This window comes from Apteryx rowi, unplaced genomic scaffold (assembly GCF_003343035.1).
Source record: "Apteryx rowi isolate R43461 unplaced genomic scaffold, aptRow1 scaffold_399, whole genome shotgun sequence".
Classification (NCBI taxonomy): Eukaryota; Metazoa; Chordata; class Aves; order Apterygiformes; family Apterygidae; genus Apteryx; species Apteryx rowi.
The window spans coordinates 180,622-204,914 of NW_020450518.1; the positions used below are offsets into that span (position 1 = coordinate 180,622).

The 24,293-nt window shown below is 39.9% G+C and overlaps 1 protein-coding gene across 10 annotated transcripts in view; it reads right to left on the minus strand.

Annotated features, from left to right (window-relative positions):
• Positions 1-844: 844 nt before the first annotated feature.
• EMSY (EMSY, BRCA2 interacting transcriptional repressor) overlaps positions 845-24,293 on the minus strand; it is a 48,594-nt gene continuing 25,145 nt past the window's right edge. For 3 of the 10 annotated variants that reach the window (XM_026074741.1, XM_026074736.1, XM_026074740.1), the window contains 10 exons: positions 22,864-23,000; positions 21,082-21,255; positions 19,926-20,124; positions 18,628-18,792; positions 18,208-18,366; positions 16,328-16,387; positions 15,097-15,251; positions 13,120-13,683; positions 11,766-12,278; positions 8,203-10,187 (listed from right to left, as the gene is read on the minus strand). In XM_026074741.1, the coding sequence (XP_025930526.1) occupies positions 9,993-10,187; positions 11,766-12,278; positions 13,120-13,683; positions 15,097-15,251; positions 16,328-16,387; positions 18,208-18,366; positions 18,628-18,792; positions 19,926-20,124; positions 21,082-21,255; positions 22,864-23,000 (2,321 nt within the window). In that variant the 3' untranslated portion in view covers positions 8,203-9,992. Of the gene's footprint in view, positions 1,256-8,202; positions 10,188-11,765; positions 12,834-13,119; positions 13,684-15,096; positions 15,252-16,327; positions 16,388-18,207; positions 18,367-18,627; positions 18,793-19,925; positions 20,125-21,081; positions 21,256-22,863; positions 23,001-24,293 lie in introns of those variants that run through there. The other 7 variants (XM_026074745.1, XM_026074739.1, XM_026074737.1 and 4 more) reach the window with 6 other exon arrangements.

The window sequence follows — 24,293 nt, forward strand, 5'->3', positions numbered from 1 at the left end:
ATTATTGTAGCAGGACCATGAAGTCTGGGAAGAATGGGACTGAGAAGATGGGAGAAGGTATCCACGAAGTCTTTTGGCAAGCATACAAAGGACATCCTTTCTGCCAGAACCAAAAAACATCTGCAAACTTTGCAGCCCAAGTATACTTCAGTCTCAGTCCATTAAACTGCTGCATTTGAGTGAATATGGGTGGAAAGAGAAAGGTAATAGTCTTCATACACATAGTTTTGCAAACATATGCTCCCTGTATGAAAAGTGAGTATTGTTATGATATGTCCTATCAAAACTCTCTTGTACTGTTCTGGCAGGGCAAAAAAGGCAAAACATACTTCTGAGGACACTCATATGCAGATAGGGCACATGCGGGTTCCTCCAGAGGAGACATATAGGGTTTTCTTCACTGGCTGATTAAGCCTATCTGTCAAGACACTGACTTGTAACAAAGCTGCTTCTTTAACACATTTATCAAAACACACAAGTGGTGGATAAAGGCACACAAATGCGTGGGTAGCTCTCATCAGCACGACCCGTCCCCTGCTCCACATCTGGCAGAGTGCTGGGGGCTGGCAACAGAGGAAGTTCTGCGCAACAGGCAGTCACTATATATTTGACTTGGCTTGCTGTGGCTTTCTTTAGCCCCTTAAATGCTTACAAAGCTGTGGAGACGCTGTCCAGAACAAGCCACATGTTTAACAGCTGTAAAACAGGGGTGTCATCTGTGATGAAAGCAAACCTCCTCCTCTTATGAAAGTTGTTGGGCTGGAAAAGTGTTTTTCAGTAGCTACGTGAAACCTTTAAGCACAAAGCTGCTGAACTGAAGCCCCTAGGAGACCGCTACCTGCTTTAAAATCTATCTTCTAGGGGTAGAAGGTGAGGAGGAGTGAGGTAATGGGGTGCTTCATCCACCTCGGTCAGAAAATTGATAACTTCGCTTTACTTTGAGAGCCTCTGTAAGCTTTGCAAAGAAGCGTGCCACCACTGATCCACCAGTCCAGGGCCATCTGGGTACAAACCAAGGCCAACTGTGTCTCACCGTAACAGGAGCTGCAGCGGTAGGTAGGGGGTTTCAGCGGTTCCCCTCTGCTTGTCCTGCCATGCTTTCAAACGTCACGTGCCACGTCCCGCTCACCAGGCAGCATCTGTAGATGCCACGTACATCCAAGGCAAGCAGTCGCCGAGACTGTTGTTTCTGCTCGACTCTCTTGAAATGTGGCTACAGCTCCAGGGCCAGTGTTGTCCTCTTGTCTTCTTGTACCTTGATTGAGAGAATCAAAATGGTTCGGGTTACATTTACCCTCAAGTTGAAAGTTTGCCATGCCCTCCGCCCCAATCCCAGATTATTTCAATTTTACATTCCTATTTTATATCCAAACACAGCCACAGCAACCTTCCATATAGAGTCTGTGTCAAACCTTATGGCAGCAGCAGTAACTTGGAGCCTCACGGTATGGACACAGCATCGGATTGGATGAGGCAATTGCTCTCTGACACCATGCACTAACATTAGCCTGACTACAATTATTTCCACAGGAAAATCCTGTTCTGCATTTTCTGTACTCAGTCAACTCTGGTTTGCAGCATTTTCCAGGGCTCTTTGTCCTAAGATGCTCTAGCAAATTTTTATTGCTATTTTGGTCTCCTCCATCACATCTGTGGCCGGAGAACCTACCAGCTCCTAGGAGGCATTGTAAGGGGCAACGGAGAAGCAGCAGCAATCAAATGAGTTTGTGGGTCCTCAAGGCAAAGCCAGCTGGCTTCACCCTGACCCAAATCATTGCCTTGTAGCGAAGTCAGCCCTCCAGCTGTGCAAGGTAACAGGTCAAATTAGTACATCTGGGCTTGTGTGCTGCACATTTACGTGACAAAGTTTGAGCAAAAGCCATAAATCAGAGCTAAGCCTGGGCTATAGGCACCCATCGATCTCTGTTATATATTTTAATGCACAAAGAGGGGGATGCAAAGTACTCAGTAAAAGCCACTGCCTCCAGCTGTAGATTATTTTTGTGTTGTTCTAGGGGTTTGATACTTCTTGGGAGTGGTTTTGTTATATCCTCCAACCATCACGGCTAAAAGCAAGGTGGGGGCTGTAGAGAGCGATAGTATCTTTTATTACACAAATTGATGCACTTCAACAGACCTTTCTGAGTACCCAAATCCTTCTTCAGACTCTTTTGCAATATTAGGGAATACTAGAAAGCGGGAGATGACGCTAATGCTTTGTTAGTGCCCTGCACCACTATAGTACAAATGCGGCTGTAGGGAGTTTGTATAAGTAAAAGCCTGGAAAGGAAAACAAATATCGCTATTTCTGGGAACACTGGAGCTACAAAACTTTGTTCTCACTAAACTTGTGCTACTTCCTACTTCTTGTGGTTTGTTCTCATGCTGTTTTTAACCTCTTCTCAAACCAATATAGTGTTTCTATTTTACTTCCAAAACAAATCAAGGAAAAAACAGAAAACACAGCACACATGAAAAACAATTGAACAGAACTCTTTTCATTCCCAAAAGGATTTTAGCCACAATTTGGGTTGATTTTCTTTTCCCCCTAACAAGTTCACATGTTCTTATTTTAACTTATTACAAAAGCAGCACCATAGAGCTTCTAAATAAAGAGTAGGATCCATTTTCCAGGTAAAAGTAACGAAACAGTCAGGTCTGGGGAAGCTTTCAGTTAAATTTCTAGCTAGACAATGTGCTTTAAAGTTTTTTTTTTTTCCCCCTCTATCTTGTTACTACACCAATTTATATTAAGAAAAATGCTAGGTGGGACAGGAAGGGGATGTGACCCCATGCACTTGGAGAATATAATGAAACTGAGCTACAAAGAGAGCAGATATTTTTAAATAGCTACCGAAGCGGCGCTTCTTTTTCTTCTAACCCTTTATATTCGATTTTCATTCCAACCACAGTGAGCCTCTACTCTTGCAGGCACCGTGCGCGCTCCAAAGACCCTTCACTCTCAGTCCTGGCTAGGGCTGGGATGCCTTTAAAGTGTGACCTGTAGCAGTCCTTTAATTCTCGGGGTGCAGAGGGCTTGCAGGAGACGTCAGAACGGACATGGTAGTCTAGGACCAGCTCCTACCATTCTGGTAACCACTGAATAACTCCTACATTTTGATTAAAAACAACACAACCAAGTGAACATGAACTGGAGCTCTCCATTCCCAGCTGCAACATCTAAGACTTCACGCGCCTTCTTTTCCACAGTAAGACACATCCAACCTTTACTAACATGGCAGAAGGAGATAACATGGGTTTTTTTTTTGTTTTTTTGTTTTTCTTCTTGTGACCACCCTTCTTAGCAGATACTAATGAAAGTAGGGCTGAAGATTGGTATAAGGAGAGGAGCTTCCAGCGGTTTAATTACAGAGGGAAGAACGCTTTCTTAAGTCACCTGTCGGGGTAAGGAGAAAGGCAATCACAACAGAAAAATCTCACTTTTGGCACTGGATCAGTGATGCCCTATACTGCTGTGGTGCCCCAAAAATGGCACTCAGTCCCTCGCAGTACCCCAAAGTAGCTGTTTATACTACAGGCTCTGCTTTTGCTGCTTATTTCAAAACAAACCTTTGCCATTTCCTGACCAGAAAAGCTGTGCTTTTAATTCTGTGCTACAGGCTTTGAAAGTCTAGATACTGCTGGTTTCCACTATAAATAGCCCAGGCACACTGTGACATCTCACTATGACATTTAGTTTAAACAAATTAAAAATCCTGACAGGAAACAAACAAACAAAAAAGATATAAAGAATGGAAAAAAAAGAAAAGAAAAAAGAAAACAAGAAAAGATAATGAGTTCTTGTGTCTCTGGGGGAAATTTCTGGATAAATTTGTAACTTTGACAGAACAAAGCCCTGTCTTCTGATCTTGGGTACACATGCACACCCTACAGAAACTACTTGGTCTTAACTGGAGAAGGTAGATCTTCTCCACGACACAGAACAGAAAAATCTTCTTCCTACCTCTCTCAGTATCATTTCATACTATTTTCTGGTATCACTTTCACACTCCCCAAAGCCCATGGCTCACAACCCTGCAAGCTGCCTTGGTAATGGTTATATGTTAGAACTGCAGTTATTTCCCAGAGCCCTGAAATAAGCAGATTTTACATTACACGCAGTCAAAATCCTTCCATCAACAGGGCCTCAAGTCAGAAGCCCAAGGCCCCATGATAAATGTCGTGCCTTGAGCCAGGTTATTGAGAACTCAGAACGGAAGTGATTTCCCCGAGTATTTCATATCACTGGCTTTGCATTTTGGTGTCTAGGAATAGGAAAAGGCTACAGGACATAAAGGAGGCGCATAAAAAGCAAGCACTGGGAGCCTACAGGACAGATCCAGCCTACAGAGGCCACGGGATGCAGATGGAGGACCACCGAGTGCAACTTCAATTTTATCCTTCCTCACCTCCCCCTAGAAGAGAAATATCAGCAAGCAGCGCTGATTTAGGACCACAATGATGATTAAGGGACTGGAGCATCTGTCATACAAGCAGAGGCTCTGTTTAGCCTGGAGAAGGCTCAGGGGGATATTATCAACGAGCATAAACATCTGATGGGAGGGAATAAAGAAGACTAAGCCAGATTCTTCTCAGCAGTATCCACTGATAGGAAAAGAAGCAACAAACAGAAATTAAATACAGAAAATTCCACTTAAACATTAGAATAAAACCAGGACCGAGCAGGAGCGAGTACAGCAGGCTCCAGGTCTGGACTGGACTAAGCTTGTGGGGAAAGTAGCTACCTAGGAACAAAGAACAGCAAAGTCAGAGTTAGGGAAACGGAGACCGGAAACAGACACCAAGCAACAGCTATTGTGCACATCGGTTTGTTTCGCTCTTGGAAAAGGCTGTGGTATCAAACAGTAATTTGGCAGTTAAGGATCAATTGGTCTTGTGGAAGACTCTGGTCCAACTGAACATCCTGCTCAAAGGGTTTACGCTTAGGGAGACAGAGTCAGTGTCCATGGATCACAGCCACTTTGTCATCTCCAGAGAGAACCAGCCTGCGAGGCACTACGTATATATGTATTAAATAAAACAAAACCAAAAAAATCACAAAAGCATGGGCAAAGAGACTTTCAGAGCCCTTAGCTGGCCTCTGGTAGAGACTGCTGTGAAGAAACTCCTAAAGTACTTGAGTCCTGGAGCCCCTGGGACCGTTCTGGCAGCCTGCTGCAAAAGGCCCGATTTGGGACAACAAAAGACACAGCAATTCCTAAGCAACGTTTGCTGTAACAAGCAATACGCTAGATAGGCTCTCACACTAAGGATTTCTAAAGTTTTGGCAAAAAGTCCATCACAGGGAATTCACGCTATCTTCTAATTTGAGCGTTCAATTTACATACCGTCTTTGGAGTCAAGTCAAGTCAGGTGGTCATGTGTTGTGTAAAACACAAATCGAATGAAATTTTGAATAGAAAGCAAACCTGCTCTAGAGTAATATTTATTGGACAATTCTAACAGTCCTAGGCTCTAAAAATGATTCAAAGCCAAGCTAGCACTCTTCAGTCTCCAATGCTTACAAAACTCTTGGTATCTTCCCAGCCCCAAATGATTTAAAGACTCTTCTCTCTACAAGTGGTCTTTTGAGAAATATTTATGATGCTTTGGCAACTTCTCACCTTAGAGAGAGAGAGAGCGAGAGAGAGAGAGAGCGAGAGAGAGAGAGAGAGCGCGTGTGTGTATGTATATATATATACATATAAAATAAAAAACCCACCCTACAACAAAACCCATCCAAGACCACCTCCACTTGCCAGTCATATCTCTCTAGCCGCCCCTAGCTATCATCAAATACTAGCTCTCATTTTTTCCATAGTTTAAAGCCTTCAGGTACCAGCGCGAATGTCTAATTTCATTGCCAATATGTGACATGATGTGAGGTCACTGGATTTCACCCTGCAGTCCCTGTGCTTGTTGGAGAGAGAAGACTCCAAATGACACAAGACGCATTACATTCCCTGGTAATCCTAGCTAATTATCCTCAATCTTTCTATTGATTTTTCCAAGTTTCAATCTCTGTGCCTGCTTACTAAAGAGCCACTAATGAAAACTTCTTGCATAGGAACCCACAGGTATATCTTAAGGCACTTCTTTCCTAGCCAAATACAGCCAAACAGCACTAAACACACTATTTTGGCAATACAGGCAAATCTCTGAACAGTGTATTTCTAGTTCATGATCCTCAGTCATGATCATAATTTTCTCTGCACAGAACACTGCCAAGCTGAAACTGTCTGCATTTGCAGTGTAGCTATGGGGGATGCATAACCACCTTTATCATCTACAAAATACTTCTTGTACTTAAGAAATTGTTTATACACTAGAGTGGTGGTGGGGGGAAGGACCCAAGTTTTCCTGACTTCTGATTTTTTTTTAAAAGGTTTTATTTTGGGGTGTTTTTTTTTTAATCGCATCTATTCAGTCCTGCATTCTGTCCAAAAGGCCCTGCACATGCAAGATGAAAATTCGTAACTTCAAGTAGCTTCCTCTGTTTTTCTATTTTGCCCTGAAACTTCAAAAGTTCATTTTACAAGTGGGAGAAAGAGACTGAGACTGAAAATACTTTCACCCCGATTTTTAAATGGTTAAATCTTTCCAGAAGTAGTACTCCGAGATTGTAAGCATCCTTAAAGGGTACATATGTTCTCCCTCGTTTCAGTACTTCCTCCGTTTCATTTTCTTAGCATTTCTTGAAAATTCACGTATGTACTACTGCAGCACCAGATCACATTTGTTGAAATGCTCAATTCAAAGCGACTCTTCAATGCCGTTTTACTTACTCTCCAGCTCATCCACAGCTTCCTACTAAGTTGTAAGCCTGTAACTCACTAATTCCTAGTATCACAGATCATTACCAACATAGCTCATCTTTATTCTATTCCAGGAAGGGGAAGACCGGGTAAATTTATCTCAGGAAGGGAGATGCAGCTTATTAGGAGAAAACAACATATCAACAGAGGTTAACTGATTTGCAAATGCTATCTTACACAGGGATGTTTTATTTAGGTGGTACAGTGTTGTTTAAAAGGACATAAGGAATGGATGCATGGTGGTAATAGGAAGAAGTAAGTACCCCAACGGGCAGATATGAAGAATTTGTATGTCTGCAGGACAGGATAAGGATCAGGCACTGGTGCCAGGAGTTCAAGAGAAGGGCAGGGGAAGGCCCGATGCTCTGAGCATCTGTGTGTCGTGTTACTATTCTCAAAAATCAAGTAACTAGGAAAAAAACTACATCTTGACCCTAAAGTTCAGCTCATCTTGTATATTCCATATTACTAAAGCTATTTATATGGTGAAATGCTGGAACAGGCAAATAAAATAACCTGAAACAATTCAGGTGATTTGGGAAAGCGCTGAGAGAGGAGTTTCAAGTTAACCCGAATATAGCAACTGCAACAGTCCTTTTTCTAAATTTCATACATGACCCCTAGATTCCTCTGGCATGTGCCTCAATTTGCTAATTTGCAAAACAATCGCACCTCATAACAGCACTAAAGCCTTCATGTTTTTAAAGAGATTTGTGGTCTTCAGGGAACTGTCAAATATTTCACTGTCAATTTGGTCATGCTTTTGCTGTCAAGTCGTCATTAAAGATGCAAACAAAACTCTTACATAAAGCATCAGAACAAATTGGACCAGAACTTAACGATACATCTAATGTGAGTGCCGAATCCATCATACGTGATTTGTTTTTACTATCCCTTTTTGGCTGGAGAAAGGCAGGCTCCTTGCACGTGCAAACCTAAACCTGGAACCATAATTTATAGCAAAGTTCTCAGGCAAAGGCGCTTAAGAAAAATCTCCCTCTACTTTGTCTTCTCATGGCCTTTCAGTCCTGGCTACGACAGGGACACTTAGATCATAGGTGCCAGTGAAAATCTGATACAAACCGGAGCAACGGCATGTCATCTGCTTAGGACTTCACACGACTTTCTGTACAGACTGTGCCCAGGCTGACAGCTGCAAAGCGTAATAGACTACTTGGTCAATCCCACTAGCAAGAAATCTGTATTAATAACTTTTTGTCATTCTGTAATCATGGAACTTGGATTATAACCTAGTCACTGTGGTTGGTCATGGTTATTTCACTAAAACAAGAACCACCTCTCTCAAATAGCTATCAAAAACCAGAACTGCTTAAAATGGCATACTGGTACGCTTCTTATGTTTTAACTAGAGAAAGACATAAGGTATGTTTCACTTCATATATTTTCTCTTCCATCCTGAACACTAAAGTCCAGCAGAAACCAAACCAATACCTATTCCAACATTGTTCCGACACAAAGGTAAAGCAAAAATAAATAGTTTCCTACCCAAATATTCCAGCATTTGCACAGTAAATTTGGCAGAACACTTCTCTACCATAATAAACTATATGATTTCAAAATTAATGCTGATGGAAAAGAAAACAGAAGAAAAAAAGTGTATGAAAAAGGTCATAGGGACATCATTTATAAAACAACCGAGGTTAGAGGAAAGAGCAACAGCACCATCTAGAGGATACTGCATGTTCTTACATAGGTGGATATTCAGGACAAGTAAGATTAATGGTTTTTTAGGTTTTGTATTTTTAGTTTGAGAGTTACTCTAGTTGGAATTTAATCTTAACTACAATATCAACAGTAAAATCACAGCTTAAAAAAAGACTGACGCAAAAACTGTATTAGACTTTGGATGAAATCTACTTACAGTAGTACTTCAGCACCAAAAAGTGGGCAGTTAGGCTGATAGATGTATATACAATTAAATGATATGTCAAAGTCTTAAAATGCTTAGTTATTTATAATGAATTCTATACAAAACAGTTAAAAACGTGTTTTTATATACATTTGAAAAAAAGAAAACTATTGTCTTCATTAGCAGAATGTATTAAAACTGGTTCTCTTATCCCACCTGAACCCAAACCTCTCTCTGTGGCTTGTACCTATCACAAAAACCCAATGTATTGCTTCAACAAGCCAAGTCATAAGGCTAATTTCTGAAACCTACCGCTGTATTTTGATTTAAGCTTTTAAACTTCCAAAATGGTCACTTTAAAAACAGCATGTAAGAGTAAAATACAGATTTTTAAAAGCCATAGCTCACTTCTAAATTCGGAAGTTCAACTTAAGAGGCTGAACCATTTTTTCCCCAATTTTGAAAAACTGATTTATGCCAAAATACATCCACCCACATCCCATTTGTATTAGAATTAACACACCTGCCTGTTTAACAGGAACTTTTTAAACAACTTGGCCTCATTTTAAATTTTATATTTAAATAAATAAAGATTAACTGGAGTAGATGAGCATTTCATGTACTTATGGCACAAAGAAATGCTTCATAACGCCATTACCCTACTTCTTCTAAAGCATGAAAACAAAAGTCCACTAGCAAATCCACATTGCTACTAGTTATTGATTTTGCTTATTTCCAAACATTCACCAACAAGGATTTTAAAAAAATAAACTATATTTTTAGGCTTATTAAAAATCTTAACTCTAAGTGAGCACAAGTGCAAGAAAGCTAACCAATTCCAAAATTCCTGGGGCTTTTCCAGCACTGTCAGAGATGCTTTTTCTCTCACATGCTATTTAAAAATACAAATATTCATTAAACATTCTCTTTTTTGATGGTGTTTTGCTCAACAGCTAACAAAAAGACACAGCAAAGTAAAGATCCCTTTTCACTGAAAGCTGTCTCAGTATCTGGGCAAGGGTTTCATAGCACAAGCTGTAGAATTCGCTGCAGATTTGCTTTTTAACAGGAGTACATTCCACTGTCACAGGTTTACTACACCTTGGTAACTACATCTTTTTGGAAACTTTTTTTTTTTTTGAAAAAGATGCAGTTTTTGCAATACTGTCTTGTTAAAACACACTGATGCTTCAAGGGTCCAATGAACAACTCTAATAAGCAAAGTGCTCTAAGACATCACAATACAAGGGCATCTTGGATACTCAAATCCCAAGATATTTTAAAGTGCACTCCAGTGTCCCAATTCCTTAGGATTGTTCAGCAGAACTCTGAGAGGGGCTGGGCTCAGTGCCGTCCTCAGTGCTACTGTCCGCGTCTTGTTCCATTGCTGTCTCCTCATCGTCGAGGCGCTGACTGGTAAAGTTGTTGAGCTCCAGGAGCCCGCTGGGTTCCACTACCACGTTGGAGCTGGAGTGACAAGGGATGGAATATTGAGGGATAGTCTGAAAAAGAGAAAAAAGAAAGTTTTAACGTGCACGGTTTTCACAGGTAAAGATGCGCACAAGCGCAGGTACTCATGGAAAAGGGATATTTGGTTTCCAAGAACAGTTTTCCCTAACTACCGCTTGTTTAATGTTACCGTAGCTAAAGCTTCAAAATACCCTTTCACAGGGTTAGGCTGTGAAAGATAAAATCAGAATAATCTTGTTGTTAAAGGACTGGTCTTTGACTCAGATCCTCACTGAAGGTCTGCGACAGACTTCCTGCATAACCAGCAGCTAAACCACTGATACCCACAACCCATCATTCCCAAAACGCAAAGCAGAGATAACACTTTCTTCAGCCTTATCTTTTTCTTATCTTTTTCAGACTAGGTACCCTGGCATACGGACTTGCTGTATTTTTTGTATACAGTACAATGCAAGCTCTGGCCCTGTTCAGAGCTGGAATAGCACAAAGGCTGAGAAAACAAAACAGACCTAATCTATTTATTTCTGCTTCTGCTTTCATAGGTTCTAGAAACTATATCTGCATCTTTATACAATAGAAATTCTAGGCAGTATTTGGATTTTGAAACAGCTCATAGCATGCCACAATGATTAGCTATTCAGATTTTCAAAATATACAGGTTTAAAGTAAAACAGAAATCTACCTTTGTCTATTTAGGGAAATGAGGACTAAAAATGAGTACAAAAGGATGATTTCTACAAAAGCAAAGTTAGCTGCAATGAAGACTTTTACAAAGTAAACATGAAAAATCTGAAAGTTCTGTACACCAGTACTTTTTCTACCAAAAGTTTTTTCGCCATAACACAGTTATGATACACAATAAAACCATTCCAATCCACACTATAATTTGTGTGAACATATATACTGCCAACTTGTCTAGGAAGATTCAGATAACATCGCTATGAGTCCTCAGATGATTTAAATACTTCACCAGTTGGAATTCTGACCATATATTACATCATAAAACATCACATTCAAGACAACAAAAATCAATGAAAATATCATCATCAGTTAGGCAATGATTCAAAGCATTTAAGTTAAAGATCCATAGAGTCATTTTATCTCAACAGTGACAAGACTGTTTATATGTGAAGGTAAAACACTTTCTGAATCCAGACCTCATTTGCTGAGCTCTCCCAGTTAGCAAAACTCCTCTACTTCACTTTTATGCCCTAGGTAACTGTATACTTGAGATAACATTATCAGATATGATAAAAAATTCTAGATCATAGTTCCATAGTAAGTGGTGAAGGTCACATTTTAAGCATTACAAATAATAAGCTTGTGAAATTAGATGAGCTTGGTTTGTTTCCTTAACAGGAAAACAAAGGAAAATACTGAGAACACAGTGAATGACATACTGCTGGAGAAGCTCGAGCTCAATCGAACAAACGCTAGGCACTTCGAAGTAGCAATCCATTGCAAGTACAAGAGTAGATAAAGAACAAAAAACTGAAGAGAAAATGAAAAAAAAAAAAATACTCCAACATTGTTCAGTTGCTATCATCACATTAGACAAAGCGAGTTTGCTCTGTTCAACCTTTGCCTTATTTGCTCTGGTCTTCTCTTACCTGGATAACAATTTCTGATGAGCTCTCTTCAGCTTTCTTTTGTGATATATTCTGAATGTGTATAAACTGGTTTGTTGTAGGCATTCCTTGTGCATCGAGTTTCCTCTCTGTTAAAGTAGGACCAACAGCAGGAGGACTTGAACTGGATTCGTTAGATTTCTGTTGCTGGGGGATGGAAGTTGCCGTCATCCCTACTGCAGTCACCCTCGGCACCTGGGTACAAGGTGACGACTCTGCTTCGCTAGCGAGTTTACTAGTGGACATGGCCTTGCTTTGGGGATCCACTATCATATGCTCTACGTTTGTATCAATCTGAGCTTCCATCATAGACATTCTCAAAATGTCTGCTACTGCTGTCTTCACGGATGCCTGCGTGGGAAATAGGCTTGCAACTGGCAATGCCAGTTTGGGCACAGAACTGCCACCTGCTACCTTTGAAACAGAAGGAGGCTGATGCCCCTCAAAAGTTATCTTTGTAACAGTGGATCCTTGCGTTATAATTGGAGGCTGCACCTGAAAATCAAATTTTTGTTGTGCATGTTACAGCTAGATTTTTATTGAAATCTAATCAATATTTCCAAGGACAGTATGGCACAAACAACATACTTGCTATTAGGAAGACAGTTGAAACTCAGTGTTTTAACAAAGGAATTAGCAATGATATGGTAACAGTTAATTGAAGCCTGGGGAAAGGCAGCTTTTTGGGCTGCTAGACAAGGATTGTAGCAGTATAATACCACAGCAGCCTCGTTTTCCTTTGGGATTTACATCCCCATGTAATGTTTGTTAACCCTCTTGTTTTCATACATATGCCTGAAAGGGCCAGAAAAATTTATACTTTTCTGTAGTTAAAATACATATTTTTTTCTTCCACGTTTCTTACTCTTTAAATTTTCCCCTCCCAAGGAAAATCAAATTACTCCTGCACATAAGTCATTTAACTCTGGGGCGATGTAAACTACAAAGGAAGACGTACAATGGAGAGCCTTAGGAGACTGCAGTGTATTCATCTTTATTTCCACAGAAATAAAAAGTGCTACGGGAACGGAAATTAATAACGTGTCATATCTAAAAAAGAAAAGAAAATAATTAGGGACAAATTCCATGCACCAATGGTGGCAGAAATTCATAAAAACTGTCCAACAAAACACGTTTGTGAGCTCTATGGATTTTTTTCCCCTATAACATGTGCTTCTCTTTCCTAGTGTCAACCTTCTGATGGGGTAATTAATACCAGCGGAATGAGGAGTTCTCTCTTGCCAGGACAAAACACTGCTACAGCGACAGGGTTGGTGTTTTGATTTTTTTCCTTGAACAGCGACGTTTATTTTGCATGCTATCAATATTCCGTTACCTGGCTTGCTGGCTGTTTCTCTGAAGAGGCAGGTAGCTGCATTTGACTCTGGGGGGGTTGGGGTTGCACGTAGATTTTTTGTGCCGTTGGTGCCTGTTGCAGTTTGGGCAGCTGCTGCGTGGTTTTTACTGCAAGCACCTGTACTACAGTTTGCTGTGGCTGTGCCACTAAGGTAGGGAGTTGCCTTTCTTTGGCCATCATGTGGTGTGGGGGGTGCTGTGCATCTGGTTTGGTCTGTGCTTGCTCTTGCTGCAGGGGGGTTAGCTTTTGATGCCTTATAGAAAGCTGGGGCATTTGTGGGAGTTTGTGCTGGATTTGATCAGCCTGCAGGTGGATTGTCTGCTTCTGTTTAGTCTGGAAACACTGCAGAGTTTTCACTTGCAGTTGAGTCTGTTCCAGCTGTGGTTGACTCAGTTTTTGCTGTTTCTGTGCCTGCGATTGTGTCAGGGCGGATCTGTAAAACAGGCCAGTCTGAGGATCTAAGGTGTCCATCTCTTCCACTTCTCCTTCCTCAGTTCCAAGCTGTTCACTGTGTTTGGTAAATGCAGTGTGACTGCTTAAGGCCTTAAGAAGAAGTTACAGGTGAGTTAGTAAAGAGAAGTCTAAATTATAAGAATGCACAATCTAAAAAAAAGTTTTTATTCTTCCAACTGGACTACTTAACTTATTTTACCATTATAGGCTCCTAACTCATACATTAAAAAACACCACCACCACCACACCCTTTCACAGTGAATTCACAATACCTAAGCAACCATAGCTATTTTTTCCTTGTTAAAATGTGGTATGTCCCTATGTGAAAATATTAACTGCATAACTAATTCTCAATGGTGATTATGTAGACCTTGCACTTGTCAGACTAAGGTCCAAAACCCCTCAAGTTCCATAACAGTTAGATGCAAAGTAATAGGGAATATCAACTGGGTGAACTGATGGGTCTTTATTAAAGCTAGAGTCTCTCAACATGATAAATTCTTATTCTGCCTCTTGAGACCCTTGTTATCTTCTGCATTCCTTCTGCAGCTCCCCACATACCTAGAAACTATCCTATTTCAATCAGATCCTCTCTACTCTTTTTCCTCAAAAATCATACTGCAATTCTCCTTGTGCATGGCACAAGCACTGAGTTTTTGAGGGAGCTGAGGGAGCAGGAGATCTATGTTACTATGCTTTGTATGCCATAGTATAAATCTGTTAGTAAGTGGTATATATAATCAGCAATATGAAGGAACCCACTCAAAAAACAATTGAAATATGCTCTCTGCTGTAGGTTTATGACCTGCGCTGTCTTGGTCCAGTTGCAGTTCCTAGACATTACAGCAATGCAGAGTTGAGTTGTGTGCATTCACCTGGGGTAATCTATTACTCCCGAGTGACAAAAACATCAGTTCTTGAATGAAGGAATCAATGAGACTTCAGTAAGATTTCACCACAAGATACAGGATTTGTTTTAGTGGTTTGGCCTCTTTGGAGTCCCCACCACACATGTCTAAATATAATCTGACTTATTGATTCAGCAAGTAGAGAAGTTTGCCTTTTCACAACCTAAAGTCCTCAAACCAAAAGGACATTTTATGCTCTGTGATACACCATCTGGATTCTGCTTCATCCCTCTTCCCCTACACTAAGGCCATCATGACCTGAAGAGCTCAGCCCCTCTGTAATACAACATACAGAAAAGCAGTTTGGTTCTGCTGAAGAGATGACATACAAACAGGAAAAACTAATCCAGGTCGCAATATCTTTGCTATAGCAGCTGTGAATATCTCTTAATAGTTTCAAGTAATCCCATTAACAGCTTCTCCCACGTCCCACCACCCTCCCCACCAAAACATTAAAATGAAGCTACTAATTTGTTCTCACACTTAGCAGTTCCACTGGTAGCAACACGATACACTCATTCAAATCAAGCTGTCGTCCTATGTAAGTCACATAACCTACTGCTGTAGAGACTGTTTGGAAAAGAAAGGGTACAACCTGCTGCATGATATGGGTAATTGCGCCCGTGGAAGATGCGGGGATGGATTTCACCACAACGGAAGTCTGCGTTGCCGTCTGCGACTGAGCCACGTGCTGCAGCAGAGTCCTCTGGGGCTGGGATGACTGCTGGTGGGGCTGTGACCGATGACTGACTGAAAGTAAAGAGGTGAGTGGTGCTTCCCCAAAACTAACTGCAGTAAAATTCAGCTATTTGCTTGGCATTTAACCTTCAGCTGAAAGCGTATGAGTGAAATAAAGATCTGAATATGAAACAAGTCTTTTACTGTATGCTAGCTTCAACCTTAAAGTGTAGATCTATTCTGAGACACAACTTCAAATAGCATCTCAGCGGGTTGTTTTTGACTCCGATTTCTAAGCAATCGTGCTTGGCCTGAATCTCCCCTGGCCTCCCTCTCCCAACACACTAACTTTGTAAGGAGAATTTATATTCAGTTTTCATCTGGGTTCTTCATACATCACCAGCACAACACTGTAGAGCACAAGTTATTCTGTAATCTTTACATTGCTAAAAGCACCTGCACAATTGACTGCAATTAAGAACAGCAAGCCTTGCCCACTGAATATCTACCGCTGATAAATTGCAAGAAATCATCTTCAGAGCATAGCTTAATATTCAAGAGGAGTAATTAGAAAATTGTTTGAGAATTAAGAAAGCAAGGAAGGTTGATCAGAAATCACAGACAGATATGGAGACCTTGTCATTGGTCTAAGTCACTTTTTAGAACAAATCTAATACAAGTTATGAAGCTACGGTTATAGCTCTGTAATTAAACAGTGGATTGGCAGAGAAATGATTTTCAGGTGAGGGGAAAAAAACAAACCATTCTATATTGCAGTCACTAATAAGCCAAGGAGGAGTCACTGACAAGACAAGAATCCAAATTAGTTCACGCCAGTCCATACAGTATTTAAATATTTACTTTAATTAACTTCTAAAATGTCACAAAATACTGATCGACTGAGGAAGAAGTAATAAAGAAAAGTTTATATTCAGTTATCACATAACTGAAGGTTTAAAGTTACTAGGGATCTTGCTGACAGTTAAAAGAAAGGCCAAATTTTGATTTAATATGAAAATTACTTTCCCACTCCAAGAAAGGAGTTGGATTATATTGATACTGGCCTGCATGCTGTGCCAGATCCGTCATGAGTATCCCCAACAGTTCCTGCACAATTTAAAACTTCATTTAAAAATAAAGTTTCTAACCTATATGGTTGTGTAGATATTCTTCCGAATGTGAACCAATACAGTGTTGTCTTCCTGAGTCTGCAGACAGACAAAAAACGGTAATACTGAGATGTGTGAGCTGCTCCTTTCATCTCACTAGGAAGCTCATGCTGAATCCCAAGTCCCATTTAAAGTGTGCCTAACCCTTCGTTCGAGGCACACGCATGAGATTTCATCGCTTGTTTACTATCTTACTAACGAACTTGCTAGCAGAAAATACAACTACTTGCATTACTGATGAATCCTGAGAAGCACACACGAAAACAAAAGGAAACACTCAATTACCAGCATTCCCTGACAGCGTTCGCTTAATCTGGAGGAAGGAGAAGGAAAGGGAGAAAAATTTGGAAGCAAAATAACCAGTTTTGTGCTGTAACAGTCTGCCACTAGTCAATCCACAGAATACTGCATTTCTCTAGTAGGTTCTTGTAAATCACCTCAAGGTTTACGAAAAACACTGTTTTCATATAGTGTGGTGCTTCAAACAGTAGCTCAAAGAAACTCTCAACGTTGTTGCTTGTATGGTTTCTCATCTGCAGCAAAGGACTTAAGCCTACATAGACACTGACTAGACTTTGCCCCATTGCCAAGGGCCCAGGTTTAAGTCAATTTTTACAGTATGTCCCAGGGAAACCTATACATGGAACCTTGAATACAAGCACAGTCAATGCACCTGACTATGTCAGGGAACGTGACTGACTGCCATGTTAATTGGAGATCAGTTTAACACTATTTATTGTACTTTGGAATGTGTTTTAAAAGGGATCCAAGAGAGCATGACTCAAACATTCAAAATTGAAGCCAGATACAGTAAGCGTTATTTAAAAGAGTAACAACAGTCCCCCACCTCCCCCCAACACACACACACACAATTCCACACAACTTAAATTTAGACTGTACAGGAATGGAAGTGAGGGGTGGAGGTGCAGAAGAGGAGAATGAAAAATAGAAATATCAGATTGGACATTTAATACTAGAGACCCTGAAGTTAGATATGAATTTATACAGTTTAATACAACCAAGTTTTATTCCTCTTTTCCAATGCGTATTTTCAACATTTTTGTTTCGTTTTCCAAATTAAGTAGAGAGACCAATAATGTGAACATAAGAAATTAAAACAAACAAAAAATATATCGTTTGATCCTTTCACATATGTATGGGAGGTGGCTCAGGGCAAGTGTCCTGGGGTAGTAGAGAACATGAGATGCATGGTATAATTAGAGGGGCGTCCAGGGGAAGGGATTCAAGGACTGGGACAACATAGGCACCCAGATGGAAGGTGTCAGACCAAAAAAAAGTTATGTTTGGGATTCAGCCCTTAAAAACTTCAGGTTGAAGAATTCATTTGCCTACAACATGCAAATTTAGCAGTTCAAAGACTTCTAACAAATGAAGAAGATGGGGATTACATTAGAATGCTAAATGGTCACCTGGCCAAAAAGCTGACTTGGTGCTGGTAAGCAATAATATTTTGTAAATATGGGTTAAACTAACTCAAAGTCTGACTCCTCTCAATATGCACAGAATTAGTACGTAGTTCCTGCAACTTCATTTTTCCTTTTTCCCTAAAGGCAACAAGTGGGACAGCCTGTCCTCTCCACCAGATCAGAAGACAGAAAATCTGTTTAAAACTAGTATTTCTTGAAGCAACAACCCTTTGTTTCAGTTAGAAACATTCTCCAATATGCCTCAGAAAAGCAGATGCGATCTCCGTCCCCTGCAGGGGGTCTAGAAAAAAAAAAACACACTCATTCCACTACAAAAGAAACACAAACGAAACCCATCCTGAGAAAACCCCAGAAGGAAGTCCCTAGACTTCAACTGCAAACCCATCATCCTAAAACATCTTAGTCACTTACCAGTTGTGATATATTCAGCAACTAATTCTGACTCTACCACAGCAATTGAAGGACTTTCTGGAGAATGCCTCTTTTCTTGGGTCATCTGGATTGGGACAGCCATTTGGCTCAAGTCAATGGTAGGCTGTCTTGGCTTTGATTCTAACTTCTCCTTCACTGCTTTAAAAGGCAACAAGTACTGGATTTAGTAAAATAAACCTCCAATATAAATGCAACATCTTAATTAAATAGATAATGAACATTATACAATGTTTTCAAACAAACTTTTGCAGGATAGTAAAGTACATAGAAAGATAGAAAGTACAGAAATCGAATTGATTCAAGGTAGGTACTTTTCAGTTACAAATTGTTGTTTAAGCAAGTAGCAGCTGACTGCTTTGAAGTGATCCTACAAAAAACAAAACACATGCATTTTCATACCTGTTGTCTGCTGAAGTTCCAACAAGGCTTTTATTGTGGAAGTAGCTGATTGAGATTCACTGGATACATCCTGGTAAATTATTGTAGGGCTTGTGTCCACAGCAATTTCATGTTCTGACCAATCCTGACTTCTTGAAGCAATCACATGGACTACAGGCTGAGAATCTGTGTGCAAAAGAGTAAGGGCACATCAAATCATCACAGAACCATTTGTGTCGGAGGTCTCTACTCCAAACGCCTGCACAAAGCAGGACTAGAGTTCAAAATTCAATCAGGTTACTCAGGGCCTTGTCCACTAGATTTCTGAATACTGCCATGGGTGCGTGTTTTCATTTTGCAGTACTTCAGTTTTTATTACAAGTGACTCCTGAAGCAAAACACAGCTAATGCTCTCAACGACTTCCAATAAAAAGATTCTATTTCTTAGTTGCTCATAAAAGCTTCAGTTTGAACAACTGAAGTTAAGCAGGTCACTTTGTATGCTGAACCTGCCTTGGATTGAACTTTTTTCAGAAGGTTTTAGCAGTTCAGCTAACCAAAATATAGTTCATACTCTGAACACAAAGGCATCTAAAATTTGTTCTGTTAAGTTTGCTGAATCTTCAAAACTTTTTTCAATTAATTTAAAATGATGGTATATACCAACAGTTACAGAATTACATAGCAAAGGTGACTGAAAGAAGGCACTTAAACAAGTTGAAAGTGTTTTATAGACAGACATTTGCCTGTCTAATAGAGTGATAGACCCTAGGGCCACTCCTGACCAGAGACTGGATGCTATTTATGCACTGATCCTCCTCTACCACATGAGGAGAACTGCATCTGTTATCATGGCATGAAGCCATGGCAGCACCCCCATGAGGAGTGCAAGTCTGCTATATCTCCTGATACACATGCATGTTCCAATAAAAGGACCCAAATCCATGTCGGTCACATGACTGAGGCAATTTTCAGGCAATGGAAAGATGATTCAACACACTCAACAGAGTGGGAAAGCATGGGCTGCCAAAAAGACTGCAGCTCTGCCCATCACTGAAGGACTCCCCGCCAAAAAGGAACAGGCTACAGGCCACATGCTAGCCAAATCCCAGCAAGAAAACATTATCTCCACTTTTCACATAGGAAGGTAATGCATATAGTCTGTTAAAAAAACAAAAAAAAATCAGGGAAGTGGACAATGACACTGCTAACAGGCTGGGTAAGGTCACTAAAAAATGAGATGCAGTAAGTTATATGAAACTAGCTAGCACACTTGGGAGAGACAGTGCAATCATGTTTTGTGCAACACTAACACATACCTTGGGAGCTCTGGGAGGACTCTGTAGAAGACGAGCTGCTATCAGTGTAGCTTTGTGGTTCTTCTTTCACTTCTGGGAGAGAAGAGTTTCCTGTCTCTGCCACCCTTGATGCCTGCTGTAACGTTTCAGTTACCAACTGCCTAGTTTGCTCACTCACAACTGTTGCTTGAAATGTCACTGGCTTTGGCTTTATAAGAACCTAATTAGGAAGACAGAGTCTGTGTACAGTAAAAGCACTCAAGAGAGCAGAGCTGAGCAATCGAGCAACAGAACGGCCTGTCACTAAAATAGATCCATGTACAAGACCTACATTATATTGGTATTTTACTAAAAAAGTCTACCTGTAAATTCAGCAGCTCTGATTATTAAACTACAAAGCCCTAATAAATGGCAGTGCACAAGAACGTACTTCTCATTTTGTGGAGTGCTAAACAGTCGTTGTTCAGGAATGGGTACAATTACAGAGCAGACAAAAGAAAGCTACCCAAGTGGCCTGGAACACTCACYGCGCTGATAGAACAGGTACCTGTCTTCTCATGCCAATCATAATCCAGTCTTGAACAATCAAGAAATAAAAACAAAAAACAAACAACCCCCCCCCCCCAAAAAAAACACAGATAAAAGTTTAGTTCTGTTTATACAGCAAGTGCAACCAGAGAAAGTTGAAACAGAGTGTCCAGAAATAAGCCAGATTCTCTGTGTACAGCCCCACCAACCAAACAAGGCTGCAGGCACAACCTGAGCACACACTAAACAGCACATAGATCAATTTCAATAAAATTCTCAATTTTCAAGGATGACGCACGTCCCCAGAGCGGAAGACTCTGCATTTTTATTTCTCATGATTTCATCTTTAGTTTTAAGACTTAAACAGGCATCTAGAACCGTGTCCAGACAGTTTAAGTTTCACCTGTGTAACAGGCTCAGTATTTCCTTTTGGTTTTCTCTAGGCATCCAGAAACAGCTGACAATGCAAACACTGTGTTCCAGAAATTGGAATCAAGGCCACCGGATTAAGATTCTAAATCTCAATCCCCACAGACACATACTGTGGACATTAATCCCTGCAACAGATGCAGCAATACAGTGAAAAATGATTTACTTCCCATTAAAATTTATGGGTACATTTCAAGACAGAAATGGGACCTCACTGTACCTGTGTTTTCCCTTGCTGACCATAAACAATTTTAGTTGGGATGATTTTGGTGGCTGGCTGGACCGTGGACCCTATTCCTTTTGGCTGTGTAACAATCATTTTTGTGATGGGTCTTGTGGCAGTGATGATAGCAGGTTTTGCTCCTGCTGGCACTGCCTGAATAGTTTTCTCCCCCTGCAGAGAAGCCAAAATTTACAGGTTAACTGAGTGAAATACTTCAGAGACCCACTTCTCTAAAAATAAATAAATAAATAAATAAAATAAAAACCCCACAGTTACACGTGAGTGCATACCATGAAGTCAACTTGTTGCTGTTAGAACTGGATATATTTAAGATGAAGAACGCTCAAAGACCAAGAATAAAAAAACCTACTGCTTAGAATGGAAAAGCTACCAAAACTTCCTTTTCCATCACTTTGTATTTTTTTGTTCAAAACTTACAAGCAGTTCAAAAGGTAATTAAATGACAATGACAAGTTTTTGAAGTTGCTTCACAGAATTCACATAAGTTGGAACTTCCCTCAAACCCTTTGTAAATGTTTTTCAAAACCCCTTATTTCTATTAACACTAACTTTGGCAAGACATCTTACAAAATTTGAATCGAGTTTAAAAATTATAAAAAGAAATTATTTAAAAAACAGATCTTTGTATTATTAACATCACCAAGACATTAAGTTTGGGCTTTGTTTTTAAAGTTAATTTATTGAAAAAATTGCAGATTCACAACTGTTTCACGGAAAGCATCTGATTTTGAAATACTTTTGAATATGACTAGAATATTGATAGCTTAAGAACAGTGATGGAATTCAGCAGGCTTGTTTTTTAGTGCTGCACATTAATAAAGCAGATGAGGAACGACATTAGCTGCCAGTACTTCCAGTATTCCTACTAATTCCTATCAAGTAGCTAGAAATTCTAAGAATCATACTTGTTTCAGAAATATCATTGCATTTTCGTGTTTCCTACTTTGCAGCATCATGAGATTCCTACTTCTGTGAAAACTGCTTTAGGTATTTGCTCTCATTTAAACCAGAAAAAGCTTGAAATCTTCTAAAATAATTTCCTAAAAGAGGAAAAAAACCCAACACACTTCCCTATTCAGCTCTGCTACGCAAGGAGATTTTAAAGATCACACCATTAAAGCATTATCACATAAATCTCACAGTTTTATCTAGGAATGTACAGCAGGTTCATCATTTTGATAAATTAGCACTTGAAGGTGACCCCGGCTGAAGCAGGAAACTTGAATTTGTTCTTACTGCACATCAGGTTATCCAAAAATAATTCAGCACTGTGCAATACTCAGGAACAGGACATTACAGTACTATGCCCTACATAAAATAAAAGGTAGTACCCTTACTCTGAAGACACCATTTATTTTTGCTCTTTACCTCCAAGAGATACACAGTTGGAGATGCAAGTTTATAGCACAGGACCGTGGTTCTCATTAGAACACTAACAGCGTTAAGACTTGAGCCATTTTATTCTACTTAATCCTTTCAGGATTACAAAGTTGTCAACCAGGCAAAAAGAGCAAATACAAAATTGAAACTTTTTATTTTCATTTAACTTCAGGAAGATTCCCTGCTCGTTTTGAGGATCTTGCACATCCTGCAGAACATACTTGCTTCTCAAACATCCCTGACATTAGGGCATGCTGTATCTGTTAAGTAGCTCATGCACAGTTTGCTTTTAATAGGGATCGAAGCAGAAAGAACGCAGCAGCAACCAAACATCCTGTCACTTGGCTTATAGATTTTAGTCTTGAAACTCTTACTTACCCCAGCATTTAACAGTGTTGTGACAACATTTTTGCCTGGAAGCCCTTGAATTGTAGTTCCTTTTCCAGTAGTCTTCTGCACAACAATCACATTGGGTTTGGATGTCATTGGAATTGTAGTAATTTTGGTTGTAGTTCCTAAATATTAATGGGAAAAGTAGAAATGTGCAGTTTATAAAATGTAGATTTCCTTCCACTTTAGACATTGGTGAGCTGCATAGGAATCACTGTATTGAAATCTGACAGCACAGCAATGATTAAAGCTAAGTTTTAAAAACAGCAGCATTTGGAATGGGAATACATCTCCCCTAACCAGACATATAAGAATTACATGCTTTCTCCACATATCTTTCATATGCAATAAAAAGAAGCAGGCACATAACAGGGTATTTTCTCAGGCTAACATGCTTAACTTTTTGAAGGCTAGAGTTACAGAAGGGCAACACTAATATTCAACTCAAGGTCGTATTTGCATAGACAACAGTTGACCTTACAGTGCACAGATAACATCCATGTACCAAAAATACATCTCTGCTCAAGAAAAAATACCAGCTTTTTCTGGAATTGAACTGATGGAATACAAAAGGCTAGTACTGATTGGAAAAATAAAAAAAAAATTTAAAAATGCTATTATTTTATATAATCAGCTTATAAAAGTTGAGTTCAGAGTGTTTTTGCTTTTTTTTTTTCCCTCTCCTTTTTTAAGAACAGTTGTCTTGGCTATTTCTCTTCCTCTCCCAATATTTAATTAGTTCCATTCCCTGGAGCAGGTTTTCGTTTACCTGCAGTCACAGGTAATTCTGGACAGCCCTCTACAATCTACATAAATTGTATGCACATTGACATCTAAGTCACTAGTGTTATCAGGCCACTATTTCAATATCTACTCAGACAGCTTTCTACCACATCTTCTACTTTCTCCCTGAAGAAAGGATCACTCAGTCAGCAGAGCTACAAACCAAGGATTCCACTCAGCACCTTCAATCCGTCAGTGATACCTGTACGTACTTCACTACGTACTTAATAGCTATACTAATTCTGGAAAAGGGAAGACATTCTGAGGTGAGACCATCACGTTCTTATGAATGACTTAAGAAGCAATAAATGTCTAATAGGCTCCTCCCTGAGCAGAAACAAGCAAACAAACAAAAACATATAGACACCCTTTCCAAACTTGTGTTATCTCTGGACAAGCAGTATAATCCTTATGAAGACCAGCTAAGGGCTCCCCTACATAAACTGGTGCTCTGGAAAATAGTGATATTTGCACTCTAGAAATCTGAGTCAACTATTCTTCATGCATGCACCAGGCTGAAAAAGTTACTCATTCACAAAGAAGCAACTGCTTTAGCCCCCAAATAAGCTGAGTTTCTGTAGAAATTAAGATCTGAAAAATTCAGGTACCTGCACCAGCCTACACTCCAGTGTGGA